At 41.6% G+C, this 16,403-nt stretch overlaps 1 protein-coding gene across 3 annotated transcripts in view; it reads left to right on the forward strand.

Annotated features, from left to right (window-relative positions):
* The window catches only part of SHROOM3 (shroom family member 3), a 322,616-nt gene that overhangs the window by 46,384 nt on the left and 259,829 nt on the right, over positions 1-16,403 (forward strand). The window contains exon 1 of one of the 3 annotated variants that reach the window (XM_066386947.1): positions 519-542. The exons of the other annotated variants lie outside the window; for them this stretch is intronic. Within the exon in view, the coding sequence (XP_066243044.1) occupies positions 534-542 (9 nt within the window). The 5' untranslated portion in view covers positions 519-533. Of the gene's footprint in view, positions 1-518; positions 543-16,403 lie in introns of those variants that run through there. 3 annotated transcript variants of the gene reach the window in all.

Genomic DNA, 16,403 nt, shown 5'->3' on the forward strand with positions numbered 1-16,403 from the left:
TAAAAATTGATTTCTGCTGGTGTGTGCCTACATTGATTCCCCCCTACCCTGCCCTGCCCGGATTAGCTATTTCTCAATAGAAAAAAAAGATTGCCAAATTTCTCAAACTCTTTTCTAAACTTCTGGTCCTTTTCAGATTTTATTTATGCTCATTGTTCAGTTGTTTGTAGACTCTTTACTCACCTAGCATTTCTTTAAGAAAGGAAAAAGCCTGAGTCTTTAGAGCAAAGAAGGGGACAAAACTGCACGTGGGTTTTCGCCCGGCATGCGGCTAGCTGCCTGCAGCCCTTCAGGGGCAGAGTCAACATTGCGCACTAAGGCTCGTTCCAGTTTGTCAAACAAGATCACTTAACACCTCTGGGTTGGGCAACTGCGCTTTCCCATTGAGTAAGAGGACGCCGAGCTGGAAGAATGGAGGAGGCCTCTCCCAGATGGTCAGCATTTCAGGGCACACAGCCCTTATATTAAGGAGCAAGAGAACGAGTGGGGAAAAGACAGAGCATGCTGAGAGCGAAACACTCGTGATACAAGATATGGCTGAGGTAGGTGTCTAATGGTAAGGGAATTCCCCACCCTCAAAATATTGGCCACTCGAGAGCAGCCACAAACTGGCTTTTTAGTTTTTTATCCCAAGACTGAGTCATGGGAGGGTTCTGTCTGCCGTGCCCTCTGAGCGGCGCTTTCAGTGGTCCTTGTGCTGTAGCCTTTGGTGCGCCACATGCCTGGTACGGAATTCGGCAAATGGAGGTCATTGGTCAAAGCCAGTTCTAAAGGCGCTGCCTAAGTTTGTCACCTATTCAGTCAGATTCAAAGGGGAAGGCTCCTCTTTCAAAAAAAACTCTTGCCTCCTCAACTTGAAATTCTTGCTAATAAGCCACTAATGAGCCCAAAACTTTCATTCAAAATGGCTTCCTTTTATGTGGAGGGCACCAGGGATACTGAGAAGAATGAATGGGCCCCTTCATCTAGGAGCTTCTGAAATAAATTAAGCTGGTGGTTAAACTCCAGTGTAGTTAAAGTTGAGGTGATAGTTCACACTAGGTTAGAAGGGGATTGGGGGCAATACTGACAAGTTCAGCAATGAGAGGAAGACTATAGATATAGGTAAGGTGGTGGGTTTGGGAATCATAAGAGCTGCTGTTGGCGCCATGCTCAGATCCGGTCCCCTTGACTGCTGTGAGTACTGGCCGTGAGGCTCCCAGCTCACTCTCCCATAAACAATAGTCCTCTGCTGTTGTGTACCCTTCCCCAGGGATGACCTATAGGCAATAACTGATTAGTAAGAGAGTCCAAAATTCTGGCCCTCTTGCCTCAAAGCGAACACCTCTGTGGTGCTATTCACGCTGCAGAGATCCTGTGGGGCCAGTCTGAGCACTGGCTTCAGCTGGAACCACATCTGGGCTTCTGTGCCATCCTGCCTCCCTCACTTCCTCTCAGGTTTGTCCTGAGAATGCCTCTCAGTAAATCCCTACACAGCAATCCCTGCCTTTGGCTCCCCATCTAGGAAACCCCTTCTGGAGGTAGAGGGGCAGGCAGTTGATGTGGTTCTGGTGCTGTGGGCTCTTATTTTCTCTAACGTAGAAGACAGTAGACAAGGTGGTTGAGAAGATCAGTGACCATCTGATGTGGGGATTGTGTGGCTAACGTGTGAGCCGTGAGGATTGTGAACTTAGATGAGAGACCATATTTTTGTGGTACTGATCTGTACTGTGGTGGCATTTTCTTCCACACTCTGCAGCCCAGATATAAAAACAGGTAGATGGCACAAGGTTATCGTGTGACAGATGGATGCCATGGGAAGACAGAGGACTAAGAATGATAAGGTAGGACTTGAAGACAAGAAGGAACAACGGTTTGGGAGATAATAGAGGTGTTGATAGAGCAAAGGTACTATTAAGATTGAAGAATATGTATGACAAGCACAATCTAGAACACTCGGCAAGGTTAGGAGGCTGGAAGGGTATGTTCTGAGTTTGGAATGTAAGAATTTAAGACTTGAGGGTTAGAGCATTTCTGCCTAATGACAGGTCTAAGATATGCCATGGCACAGGTGTCTGAATCAAGGGAGGGGAAGTTTCTGGGGTGAGGAGGTCAAAGCACTGCTTCATTGGGGAGTTGGACATTGTCAGCACCGAGGAGAGTTGGTGACTAGAGAAATTCACACTGGACATGCCCCTCTTTCCTGCTCCCAGCCCCCAGATGCCATCACTTCTTTTATCTGGGACTGTGTGCATTTTGTGTCCCTAAAGAAGGCAGGCAGTGGGCACAGACAAATGATTGGAGGTACAGGATTTCCTAGTGAGACCCTGTTTCTTGGTGGTATGTAACTCGAACTCTTTGGTAACAGCTTAAATAACACCTACCTTTCAGTTTTTATGGTGTCACCTAGGTTCTCTTGGATTAGTTGACCTTCCTATTAAATCTCTCAGGAGGACTCCACTCTTATTTGATCTATCTCTGTCTCTCTTTTCTATGTATTTCCACTTGCTATTTTTATCTCCTAATTATTTGCTGACACAGGCATTGAAGAATAAGGAACACCAGGACATTATATGAGAGGCAGTTGATGTAGCACAGTGGTCAGCAAACTTGTTAGTCAACAGAGCCAAATATCAACAGTACAACTATTAAAATTTATTTTAAAAGCCAAATTTTTGAAACTTAAACTATATAGGTAGGTACATTGTTATTAACTTAATTAGGGTACTCCTAAGCTGGCCAAAGAGCCGCACTCAAGGGGCCAACAGCCGCACGTGGCTCGTGAGTGGTTTGCCGACCACTGATGTAGTGGAAAGGATATGTGCCTTTACTTCTGCCTGGAATATTCCTTATTCTCTTCTTCATTTGGTTAAATTATTCCTTGCCTTTTGGGTTTAATTTAATCATCTCTTTCTGTTTCCCCAAGACTATTTCAGAACCCCCCCTCATTACATACTCTTAAAGCACCCTATTCCTTTTTGTGACTATTATCACAGTTGTAATTATACAAACAAAGCGTAAGTAATTCATTGCTTAAGGTCTAATGTAACCTCTCTAAAGGCTAGGACCATCTCTGTATCCCTCACTCCTGGCATAGTGCCTTACACAAACATAGTATTCAATAAATACTTGTAGAGCAAATAAATGAATGTATAGTGAACTGAGACTTAGGAAAGCTCCAATTCTGTTCCTAGATTTGTTTCTCCTTAGCTGTGTGATCTTGGACAAGTCACTTTGGCTCTCTGAGCAAAATATGGTTTTACTCACTTTAACTTTTTATGATTTCTGACTTCATAGCACATCAGCCAAAAACCTTAACAACTCTTGGCCCCAACAGTATGTCTGGGCTAACTAAAACCTTTCCTGGAACTTCTTTTATTGATTGATTGATTTTAGAGAGATAGTGGAAGGGAGAAAAAAGAGAGAGAGAGAGAAATTGACTTGTTCCACTTATTTATGCACTTATTGGTTGGTTTTTGTATGTGCCTTGCTTGATTGGAGTTCAAACCTGCAACCTTGACGTATCAAGATGATGCTTTAACCAACTGAGCTACCCAGCCAGAACCTCCTGGAACTTCTTAGAGTAGCTTATTCCTAGAAAAATGGTTTTCCTTTTAGTTTTAGTGATTTATTGCTAAGTAACAAATAACTCCCACATTTAGTGGATTAAAAATAATTATCTCAAAGTAAGCAAAAAAAAGTACATTGAAGAGTGAAAACCAATGAAATGGCAAAACAAGGAGCGAAGGCAGTGGACACTGGGGATGTTTGAGGGAGAATATTTAAGGCAGAGGGTATTTATTGCTAGTCCAAGGGCCCTACGATCAGGCACGCCTGACATATTAGAGGATCAAGAAAAAGGCCCTGAGCAACGTGAACAGAGCATGTGTGGAGGATGGGGGTGAGCAGCCAGATTGTGCTGGGACCTTGGCCAGCTCGAAGACTTTGCCTTTTCTTCTGAGTGAGATGGGGAATCAGGAAAGGGTTTTGAGCAGCGTTGTGATTTGAAGTCATCAGTCCTTTCCTTTTGTGTGAATTCTGGTTTGTTTTCTCATCCGAAATCATGCAGGTCCATATTATCCTGTATCCTGAGATAGAACATTTATATGATCAGAGATAGGCTGCTGCTTTGGGCAAGTTTATATTTCATGTTTGTAGATTGAGAGTATTAACTTTTGATTTCCAGGGAGTTCACACCAGGTGGCCACTCTGTCCTAATTGTAATTTTCCTGCTGTATGTCTGCCTTACTTGAGCTAGACTAAGGCTCAGATAGATAGGGAGGTAGATTGACAGATAGACAGACAGACAATAGAAAAGGAGAGGACGAAGGAGAGATCCTTCTCCTTTAGGCAGTATAGAAGGAGGACTGGTTTACTTTCTTTGTGACTTATATAGAGTTCATAAGTTGCATGGTTGAATTAATGTTACCTTGATTTCACCCCGTAATCATCAAATATATTCTAGTTTAACAAAATAGCAAGTGAATTTCTGCTTATCTCCCAAAGGCAGTGGGAATGCTACGGAGATTTGGTACTGGGATATTACCTGTGAGTGAGAGGCATATTTGAATAATGAGTAAAGCTAACAAAATTGAACTTTGCCCTTTCAGGTTAGGAATAATGTCTGGATCTTTTCTTTTGTGCTCTAGTTTTATGCAAACACAAATTGCACTCTTGTTGACATTACTATAACCCATGAAACTGAAGAAGGGGAAATTTGAGTCCCATGGAAGGCAGTTTCACCAAACCTGCCTCTTGCATTTGTGTGATAGAAACTAAGAACACCAGGATTTTCTAACTGATTTTATGAAGGACGTTTCCCCAGCAGTCATCAGCACAGGCACACGATGTGAACAAAGCCACTTCTTTAAAATCACGCATTGTAGAGCCGGAAGCAATCTAAAAAAGCATCCAATCCTCCCTCATTGTACAAATAAAGAAAGTAAGTAAAGCCCAGAAGTCCCTGTTCACACCTGACCTCAGTGGGAAGCCATGTGGCATTACAGAAATAGCCTAAACTTTGTGGAGGTCTGAGTGGGAGTCACAGCTCTGCCACTTGCTAGCTGCAAATTTTCTCTTGAGCCTTACTTCCCTCCTCTGCCCCTACCCTGAGGACTGTGTGTGAGAATTTCACAACATAGCATGTAAAGTCCTGGCACAGAGTAGATGCCCCATAAATAGTAATTCTGATTCGCTCCCTTTTGCTGCCAGTGAGAAAAACCATTTCAAGCAATACTCAGTATTAACGGCAGGATTTTAAAATATCAGCTGATGATGAACTCATTTCAAGCAATATTCAATACACTAAAATTTCTGTCTAATTCAGGGTAGGTAAAGAAATACTTGTATTAAAGTATGGTGTTTTGCAGTATAGTCAGCTCAAAAATAAATAAGAATGAGATACGGTTTTTGCTTTGAAGGAATGAGAATAGACATGTACACAGGGCTGTGTTTCGGTGACGACTGTAGTAAGTACCATTAGGGAGGCATGAACTCAGATTTCTGGATGAGAGGCTCAGGGAAGTCTTCGTGGAGAAAGTCACACATGAGAGGCTTCTTAAAAGGTTCTAGAAAACAACTGAGGGACCATTCCTGTCTTTAGCACAGGCATAATACAGATATATTTAGATTTAATAAAACTTCTCTGTTGAAATGAGCATAGAATATGAAAAGGGGAATACTTAAGATAATAAGAGCAGGTACCATTTACAGAACACTTGTTACATGCTAAATACTTCTCGTGTGTTCATTCTTTTACTTATTGTACCACTATGACGTGGATTATCATCATCTCCATTTTATAGAGGAGAAAATTGCAGCACAGAGAGAGGTTAATGTATTGCCTAAAGCCTCACAGCTGGTATGTGGCAGAGGCAAATGTGGACCCAGGTCATCTGATTCCAAAGTCCACGCTCCGGGTTTGACGTTAGTGTGCTGGATTTTCTCCTTTTGCTGCTCCAATCCAGGCTCTTCCCCTCATGCTCTGTGGGCCCCAGGAGGCTGAGCTGTATGGGTTCTATCAACAGGTTCCTTGCCCTCTGGTTTCCAGTTGAAATAACAAGAAAATTGGAGAGCGGGCCTCAGATCTGCCTGGGCTGCACTCCTCTACAGAAGGCCGTAGCTTCGATAGGCCGGCCTCTCCTGCAGCTGCAGGCCTCCCTGTGTTTCAGAGCCATTCCCTCTCTGGCTATTGCTGACCTTCGGCTGCTTTACTATCTCTTATCGGCTCCTTTAACTCTGTCCCCATCTTTGTGAAGGGTGGAATTTTGGGGTCATGGGATAATCATATTGTTCCGCTTTAATAGATAGTGCCAAATAGTTTTCCAAAGTGGTTATTATACCCATCTATATTCCCAGTAGCAGTGTATGAGAGTCCCGGTTACGCTACACCTTTACCAACTCTTGGTGTTCTCTGACCTTCTCTCTCTCTCTTTTTAAGTGAGAAGAAGGGAAATAGAGACAGACTCCCACGGGCACCCTGACCAGGATCCACTAGGCAACCCCTGCTGGGGCCAATGCTCGGACCAATAGAGCTACCCTCAGCACCCAGGGCCAATGTTCAACCAATCGAGCCACTGGCTATGGGAGAAGAAGTGGGAGAAAAGAGGGGAGGGGGTGGGGGAGAGAAGCAGATGGTCGCTTCTCTTGTGTGCCCTGACCAGGAATCGAACCCAGAATGTCCATATGCCAGGGCCAATGCTCTACCCACTGAACCACCGGACAGAGGCTCTCTGCCATTTTCATTTAAGCTTTTCCAGTGGGTATATCATGGAATCTCACTGTGGTTTTAATTTGGCATTTCTCTGATAACTATGGAAGTTGTATATAGTTCTTTGTGTGTTTATTGGTCATATGGCTCTCTCCGCTGGTGAAGTAGCCAAGTCTTTTGCCCATTTTAAAGTCAGGTTGCCTATCTTTTTCTTGTTGATTTGTGAAAATAACTTATATATTGTAGAGGACTTGAATAAAAACATAGAACAGGGACAGAGTTCAGTGCCCTGAGGCAAAAGCCGCAGTAGTGTCATTGACCCAAAGTGCCCAATACAGTACCATGCTAAACACTGCACAATAGGGATAGAATTAGCAATTCTGGTTAATCAAAAGCAGGGTAGATATCTCTTTACTCTTTTGTCTGCTCTTAAGAAATTCCCCTTCCTGACTTCTTCATTCTGTCTCTGCTTCCTGACTTTCTCATTCTCATCTCTGTTTCTACTTGTGTGTATCAATAAATACCAGTAAGAACTGGGTGTTGGGGCCACCTCATGACCCAGGTCCCTTGGCACACTCCATCTGGTCTCTGAGAAATTATTGTCACTGATAATATATCATGGGTACAAGTCTTTCATCAAAGACATGTATTGCAAATATCTTCTCTCATCCTGAAACTTGCTTTTTCATTCTCTTAACAATATCTTTTAATCAACAGATGTTCTTAATTTTAATACAGTCTAATTTATAAAATTTCATTCTTATGCATACTACTTTTTAGAGTTCTTTTAAAGATATGCTTGCTACTCCAATATCATAGGATGTTTCCCTATACCTTCTTCTAAATGCTTTATAGTTTTATCTTCCACATTTGGATCTGCAATTTATCTGGAATTGATTTTTATGTGTGAGGTGAGATTAGAATCTTGGTACTTTCTTCTCAAAATGCTATCCCATGGACCCAGCACCTTTTACTTCAATTCATGGAAATGTTACCCTTTTCATAAAGTAACTGACTCTCTATGTGTGGTTCTATTTTTGGATTCTATTGGATTTCAATAGCCAGCTTCCTTGTGCAAATATTGCACAATCTTGATTATTGTAACTTCATAATGAGTTTTGACATCTGGAAGTGAAAGTCTTCCAGCTTTGTTCTTTTCCAAGATTGCCTCAGCTATTCTTGGTCCTTTGCATTTTCATGAGTATTTTAGAATCACCTTGTTAATTTCCACAAAAAAATATGCTTAAATTTTTATTAATATTGTGATGAATCTGTAAGTTAATTTATGGAAAATGAACACCTTAATATTACTGAGTCTTTCAATCCATAAACACGATAGGTCTCTCCATTTATTTAGGTCTTTAGTTTTGCCCAGTAATATTCTGTAGTAATCATTATCAAGGTCTTATGCATTTTTTTATTTGTTCCTAGGTATTTAATTTGCTATAATTAATAGTATAGTTTTTTAAATTGTTTTGTGTTTGTTACTAATATACAGACATATAACTGATTTTTGTGTACTGGCTCTATCTAGTGATGTTGTAAATTCAATAAAGTAATAATATTTATAGATGTCTTATTGCAGATATCCTTTATTAGTTTAAGGTAGTACTTTTCTATCCCTAGTTTCCTAAGATTGTGTTTCAAATTAAGAGGATGCTCACTTTCAACAAATGCTTTTTAAGAATCTCTTAAGATGTCCACTTCTGTTTTGACTTAGGTCTAAAACCCAATACTAAAGCCTTTTCCCTTGGCTTGACTCTACCCCCAGTCTTATAAAACTCCATAAACAGAAGCAGGACAAACAAGGACTCGAACCAGGGAAGTGGCAGTAAACATGCAAAGGAGGAAATAAATGTGAGAGATCTTGATGACCTATAATATAAAATATTTTTACTGCCAGCAATGTGTTTAAATGAGATAGAACCAGACTTTTCAATTTTTAAAACTTCTGCTTCCTTTTTGATAATTATAAAAACTGCATACTTGTTTACTTTTATATAAAATTATTATATTATAATTAATACTATAGTATATATATTATAGTATATATAGTATATATTATATTATATATAATATATTATAAAATATATATTATAAAAAGGTGATTCCTAACAAAAGGAACCTAGATTTACGTTATTGATATTGGATAAGACTGAACTTGAGTCTTAAATGAGCGAGAGATAAATGTGTAATGAAAAGGGTTACCATTTACAAATTACAATTTATATTATAAAAATAAATAATATCCAAATATAAAATTTGTGAGCTTTTTCGAATTTCACACCCAATGTTCCCCCATACCCAAAGTCTAATATATACTCCCTAGAAGAATACTCTTCCTCATCACTCTTTCATAAATCAGTGAACTAACATTCACAGACTACCTCTACATGGGGGAAGTGCCAACCAGCTGGTTTTGCCATTATCTTCCGGAAGGCCTGAGTGTTCCTGGCTGGTTGGTGTAGGACAGTGGTCAGCAAACCGCGGCTTGCGAGCCACATGCGGCTCTTTGGCCCCTTGAGTGTGGCTCTTCCACAAAAGACCACGTGCAGGCGTGCAGTTAGGTGGGGTGTGTCCGTAGGTCAGGCGACAGGAGATGTGCCTTAGCATACGCAGCGCAGGGGAGGCGCTCATGATTTATGCAGGAGTTGAGTGAGCATGTGGCTTGCCAGCCCGGGTTTGCCGACCACTGGGTGTGAAGACTCTATTAGCAGCAATAGGATTTTATTACTGAAAGGTACAGAGCTGGTCAGTTCTGACCCAAGTTGCAGATGGACCCTGTAGAATACATTCTTATTTTGTTTCCAATTTTACTTATATTGAAATATTTGGATACTACACAATTACTTCAATCTTTGAACAATAGATGTGAATTTAAATGGGCCCTAACGCCCTCTTGTGGACATGAGAGAATGTACAAAGAGTATAAGTGAATGTTCATTCTAAGGACTACTGTGTGCATGGGTCTCTTTGATTTAAGGTGAACCTGGTAGTTAAAAGACCTCAAGTCAGGGAGCAGGGCAGAGCATTGCCACTTACTACCTCTGTAAACTTAGGATTTCTTATCTGATAAATGGCATTAATAATCGTACCCACCATAATAAGGTTCTCGAAAATATTAAAGGGAGTTTAAAGGAGTTCCTTTCTATTTTTAGTTTCCCAAGATTTTGTTTGAAAGTGTAAATGGATGTTGAATTTTATCAAATGCTTTATCTGGATCTTTTGAGATGTTCACTTCCATTTTGACTCTAGGACCTAATATTACAGCCCTTTCCCAGGTCTTGGATTTACCCCCACTTTATGTATAATTAATATTAGCCCTGAACATATTAGGTTCTTAATAAGTGGCATCTCTAAATATTAGCAATAATCCTAATAGTGAATCCAGAGGGCAGGGAAAGGTAGAAAGAATCCAGTATCCTAAAACAACTTGGCTATAGATGCTGGTGCCTCCCCCTCCCTCATCTCATTGCTACCCCATTTGTGATTCCCTGAGGCAACCATTCAACTCGTAATAATTTTCTCTGTATATTTGCAACCATATTTTTAATAACATGCCTATATAGCTTTTTAATTTTTTTTCAGATGTAAGTACTGTCTCATATTCCTTCTAGACTCTTTCCGCTAAACTCTTTCCCGTTTATGATCCTATTTATGTAAATATAATTTAATTACAGCTAGAGCTCGACTTACAACCATGAATGTTTCTGACAGACCAGTCGTAACACAATTTGGTCGTAAGTTGAGTAAGCTTTATGTACAGTACTGTGAAATGATGTTATAAAAATCTTTAAGTCATATTTTATCATAATTTTCTTTCATTATTGTTATATATCATCATTTTCTTTGTTCATTTTATGCCATTTGTATCATCTCTACACCATTTTTTTTATTTTTACATTCGTCAGGTTTAAGTAAAACACTACATTACCAGTACAACTGGTTTAATATTTCAAAACATACAAAATTACAAAATACAGGTGCATACAAAAATACAAAATACAGGTGTAATAAATACTATAGAAAACATTTTCTCAATTGCAAAACATATCAAAATATATAAACATGTATGAAACATTTTATTGGCCGCTGGTGCTTGGCTGCGGATCGTTGATGTCATCATCTGAGGTTACCAGAGTTGGTTTGTTCATAAACATGTGCGATCACATTCACTTTCTTTCCTCCTTCGTACTTGTTCATTGATTGCTTTCTCATATGTGCCTTGACCAGGGGGTTACAGCAGAGCGAGTGGCCCCTTGCTCAAGCCAGTGACCTTGGGCTCAAACCAGCAACCATGGGGTCGTGTCTATGATCTCATGCTCAAGCCAGCATCCCTGGGCTCAAGCTGGTGAACCCATGCTCAATTCGAATGAGCCCGTGCTCATTTTCATGTTGAGATTGATGGCCTTTCTTTCTTTGTTGGCAGGCTGAGTCATAGACAAAGACAATTTCCTTTTGGTAGACATCTTGGGAGGGGTTTGATGAAAAATATCCAAGACACAAAACACAAATTGCTGTACCAAGTCTGGGATAACAGTTGAAATGGTGCACGCAGAGATGGTAGTGCTGCCGGAAGCTGGTCCATACTGTCATACACCCAGCTGGGCAAAGCTTGCGCTGCCAGACGCGGAGCAGTCGTGGCTAGCGATTGTGGTCGTAAAGTCGAACGGTCATAAGTTGCATAGGTCATAAGCTGATCAATATCTGTATATGTTTGTGTATTTTTCTTTCTCCACAATAACTGAAAAGATGAGCAAAAGCATAAAAAGGTGATTCCTAACAAAAAGAACCTAGATTTACATTTTTTTTTTTTTCATTTTTCTGAAGCTGGAAACAGGGAGAGACAGTCAGACAGACTCCCGCATGCGCCCGACCGGGATCCACCCGGCACGCCCACCAGGGGGCGATGCTCTGCCCACCAGGGGGCGATGCTCTGCCCATCCTGGGCGCCGCCATGTTGCAACCAGAGCCACTCTAGCGCCTGAGGAAGCGGCCACAGAGCCATCCCCAGCGCCCGGGCCATCTTTGCTCCAATGGAGCCTTGGCTGCAGGAAGGGAAGAGAGAGACAGAGAGGAAGGCGCGGCGGAGGGGTGGAGAAGCAAATGGGCGCTTCTCCTGTGTGCCCTGGCCGGGAATCGAACCCGGGTCCTCCGCACACTAGGCCGACGCTCTACCGCTGAGCCAACCGGCCAGGGCAGATTTACATTATTGATGTTGGATAAGACTGAACTTGATTCTTAAATGAGCCAGAGATAAATGTATAATGAAAAGAGTTACAATTTACAATGGCAGTAGTTTTCATGTAACTTTATGTAACAGTGGTCAGAAAGAAGAAAAGGAGAATATTTTAGTTACCTTAGTTAGTCCATCTTTGATCCAACAGGAAAACTAAGTAGGATGTGAAAGACCCAAATAATATCACGAAGAAAAATTCAAATATGCCTCCAGATAGACTCATGTGACAGGTATGAGTAACGCATGCAAACATTGACCTTATATTAGGTTGCCAACTTTTCTAAAGCTATTGTACCATTTCACATCCCCACCAGCTGGGTAGGAGGGCTCCGCTTTTTCTACATTCTCACCTACACTTGTCTTTTGATTATAGGGATCCTAGTGGGTATGAAATAGTATGTCATTGCGGTTTTTATTTGCATTTCCCTGATGGTTAATAATGCCATGCGTCTTTTTATGTGTTTATAGGACATTTGTATAACTTCTTCAGGGAAATGTTTATATAAATTCTTTGCTCATTTAAAAAATTGGGTTCTTTGTCTTTTTATTGTTGAGTTTTTAAGAGTTATTTATATACAGGGTAGAACAAAAGGTTACAGCTGTGAGTATGCAAAACATAGAGTTTATTCTTATATTATTATTTATTAATTATTGCATTATTTTCCATAAGAACAACTATAAACCTACTTTTGCTTCACCCTGATTCTAGATACAATTCCCTTATCAGCTATATGATTTACAACAATGTACTCCTATTCTTAGGGTTGTCTTTACACTTTCTTCATGGTGTGAATTTTGAAACTCAAAAGTTTTAAAATTTTGACGATGTCCAATTTTTCAATGTTTTTCTTGTGTTCCTTGAACTTTTGAGATCATATCCAAAAAACCATCGTCTAAAAATCCACCAGGGTCAGGAAGATTCACTCCTATGGTTTTTTTCTTAAAAGTTTTTATTTAGCTTTTGCATTTAGATCATTGATCTTTTGAGTTAGTTTTTGGATATTGTATGAGGTGAGTGTTCAATCTCTTTTTCCTGTGGATATCCAGTTGTCCCATCATTATTTGTTGAAACAATTATTCTTTTCCCCACTTAAATTTCTTGATGCCCTTGTCAAAAATCAATTGAACATAAATGTGAGGGTCTATTTCTGGACTCTCACTTCTATTCCATTTTATTTATGTGTGTCCTTCTGTCTGTACCCTAATGTCTTGATGACTTTATGGTAAGTTTTCAATTAGAAAGTGTTAGTCCTCCAACTTTGGTCTTTTTAAGATTATTTTAAATTTACATATGAATTTTAGAATCATTTTGTCGTACTACAAAGAAGCCAAATGGGGTTTTAATAGGGGTTGCATTTAGATCAACTTGGGGGATTTTGCCATCTTAACAGTACTAAGTTCCAATCCGTGAACATGGGCTGGAATAGGAGAATGGGTAACTTTAACCTTCTTTATGATTGTCTTATTTTTCTAAATTTTTAAGATTATTATTATTATTTTAACAGAGACAGAGAGAGAATCAGAGACAGGGATGGATAGGGACAAATAGACAGGAAGGGAGACAGATGAGAAGCATCAGTTCTTTACTGTGGCACCTTAGTTTTTTATTGATTGCTTTCTCATATGTGCCTTGACTGGGGGGCTACAGCAGGGTGAGTGACCAAGGGGCTCAAACCAGAGACCTTGGGCTCAAGCTAGCTACCAGAGGGTCATGTCCATGATCCCATGCTCAAACCAGTGACCCTGCATTCAAGCTGGTGATCCCGTGCTCAAGCTGAATGAGTCTGCGTTCAAGCCGGCGACCTCAAGGTTTCGAACCTGGGTCCTCTGTGTCCCAGTCTGATGCTCTATCCACTGCACCACCACCTGGTTGAACTAAATTTTTAGGATTATTAACATGGATTACTTTTATCACCTGAAATAGATGTGTCACTCAAAAGTGGTTTGAGAATTTTAGAATACTGTTTGAAAGTTATTGATATAGCTACTAGTCCATGTTCTTCCCCCAAGTCAGGGCATCAGGATATTGATGCTGACATCATCCTTAAGGGGGGATTGGCTCCTATTTTGTTGGGTCTATCCTTACCCAGAGAGAGCGCTTCCTTTTCTGCTCATCTTGGTGGGTGGTGGGCTTTATTTCTCCAGGCCAAAAGGTATAATGTCAAGGAGAATTTGGAAGAAATTGCAAAAATTCCAGGAGCCCTTTTTCTCTAGCTAAATAAGACTGGAGTCTGACCTCTCCTAAATTAAGTACATTCTCTCTGTATTCTGTTTTTAGACAGATACTTAAATTACTGTAGTCTTTCTTTCTTTAACTTCAAACTGTCGTTGAAACACCTAGATGTTCTATAGCAGAGGATCACAAACTGAAGTGCTGTCAGAACACCCCGAGGGCTTGTTCAAGCTCAGGTTGGCGGGCCCCTCCAGGTCCTGATTCCCTGAACCGGGAAGCCAGCCGAGAATCTGAGTTTCTAACAAGTTTGTGGGTGAGGAGCACAATCCAGGAGAGCAAAGGGCAAGGGCAGATCACAGGGTGTAGACAGAGAAGGGGAGTGAGTGGACAGGCCCTTAAGCGAGCTCACCTACTTTGAACGTGACTTGAAGTTAGATGGGGTAAAGTCGATGTGCTGAGTAATGATCGAGTTAGGAGCCCAGACTTTGTACTGTACAAATATTAGAACACCCGAGTTCAAATTTTCTCTCTCCCAGATGTGGCTGTGTGATGTTGGGCAAGTTCCTTAATCACTTGCAAGCATCAACTTCTGTAAGTGTTAAGATGGGGATAATAACAGCTGTTTCCCAGGGTACGTGGAAGAATGAAGTGGGGCAATAGGCACAGTGCTTACTGAAAACAGAGCCTGCTCCGTAGGGAGTGCTCCGTGTTAGCTCCTGTTCCTGCTCCCTTGGCCCTCACAGGTGACTCCTTCGGAAACGTTTCCACAGGATGAGGCATGTAGAGATTTGAAGACATTGGTGTTCGCTGCTGTGCACATCGGTGGCCTGAATTGTTAAGGACTCGCTCCAAGTGCACTCTGTGAGTGTGATTTTCCAAAGAAGTGATGTAGCACAAGAGGGGCAGTGAGCTCTTTGTTCCGCTCTGGGTTTTGGTTTCCTTATCTGTGAATCAAAGGGAGCTGGGTTAGAGAATTTCTAAGATCTCTTCCAGCTCTAAAATGCTGGTTTCTCGTTGCCAGAGCAACACTGTGAATTGAGACTTCCTTCTCTTAAACACAAGGTGGCAGCAGAAGACAAGACTCTGGGCTGCCATTTGCTACAACCAGTAGGAAACACTGATATTCCCAATTTACACCATGTTGTAACATAAAGGAAGCAAATAGCTTAAGCTCACCATCTGCTCCTATGGTTTCTATGAGGCCATGGTTTAATGACCCTAGAATGATGCTTATATTACTATAATCAGGATTTCCCGGCTCTTCCAATATATCCACTGAAGGTATGGAGCCGCTACTCTGCACCCCCACACACCCTACCCTTCCTTGCCTTTTCAATCCCAGCTACTACTTCTCAGAGAAATACCTGACAAGTTCTCACCTGTGATAAGCTGGGAGCTGCTGGGATAGGTGGCAGCTGTGTGCTTTACATAGTGACAATAAAACTTTATTCCAGGATCCGGGAGAATTTGAGGTGTGACCTGGTTGTTGTCATCCAGGGAAATAAATTTCAAGTAAAGCACCCTTGTGTTGCTGTTTTATTCAAATGTCTCCCGGTTACAAACAGTGGTAGGAGAGGCAGCGCTGTGGGTTGGGACACTGTGGTCCTTGGTGGGATGATGGCCCCTGGCCAGGAGGGCTGGGAGCGGCTGGGGAGGAGGCGGGAGGCAGACCAGGAAGTGAGACGGACAACCCTGCTGCAGAAACAGAGCGGGAGTCCTGTTTTCAGAGTCTAGAGAAGGCGCTTCTGCGACTGCCGAGAGCAGAGGCCAGGGGCCTAAGGCCGCAGGGAGTGGGCGTGAGGCAACACTGGAAGGTCACCTTTCTCCAGGGACTTTGAGGACTTCGGGACAGAGATGGCCTTCGCATGCGTGAGGAAGTGGGGTGGAAGGCCCGAAAAGATAGGGTCCAGGGTCCAGTTAAAGGGTTCGTGTAGACCAGAGAAACTCGATACATACACACCAGGAAGAGAGTGTTCAGTGGTTCAGAGGACTCGAGCAACCTGACACTGTGCTCATAATCTCCGTAGTGGCGTGAACTCATTTCCTGAGAGTCACTCCCCTGACGGTGAAGGATGGTTGGTTGTGGACTCACACAGGTTTTGGATGCTCCCGACCTGATGGGGGAGGGGGGGCAGGCATCTTCAGAGGAGAGGAAGGAGAACAGGCCACAAACTACGTCTGGGCTTTCAGGGAAATCCCTTCCCCTTCTTTCCTTTTCTTTCTGCTAAGTAATCAAAACGGAATAATCAAAAAAAGCAGCAGCAGAAAACTGGTGAATTCAGAATGTGGGCCATTTTCTTAAA

Source organism: Saccopteryx leptura, chromosome 5, assembly GCF_036850995.1.
Source record: "Saccopteryx leptura isolate mSacLep1 chromosome 5, mSacLep1_pri_phased_curated, whole genome shotgun sequence".
In the NCBI taxonomy this organism is placed as follows: Eukaryota; Metazoa; Chordata; class Mammalia; order Chiroptera; family Emballonuridae; genus Saccopteryx; species Saccopteryx leptura.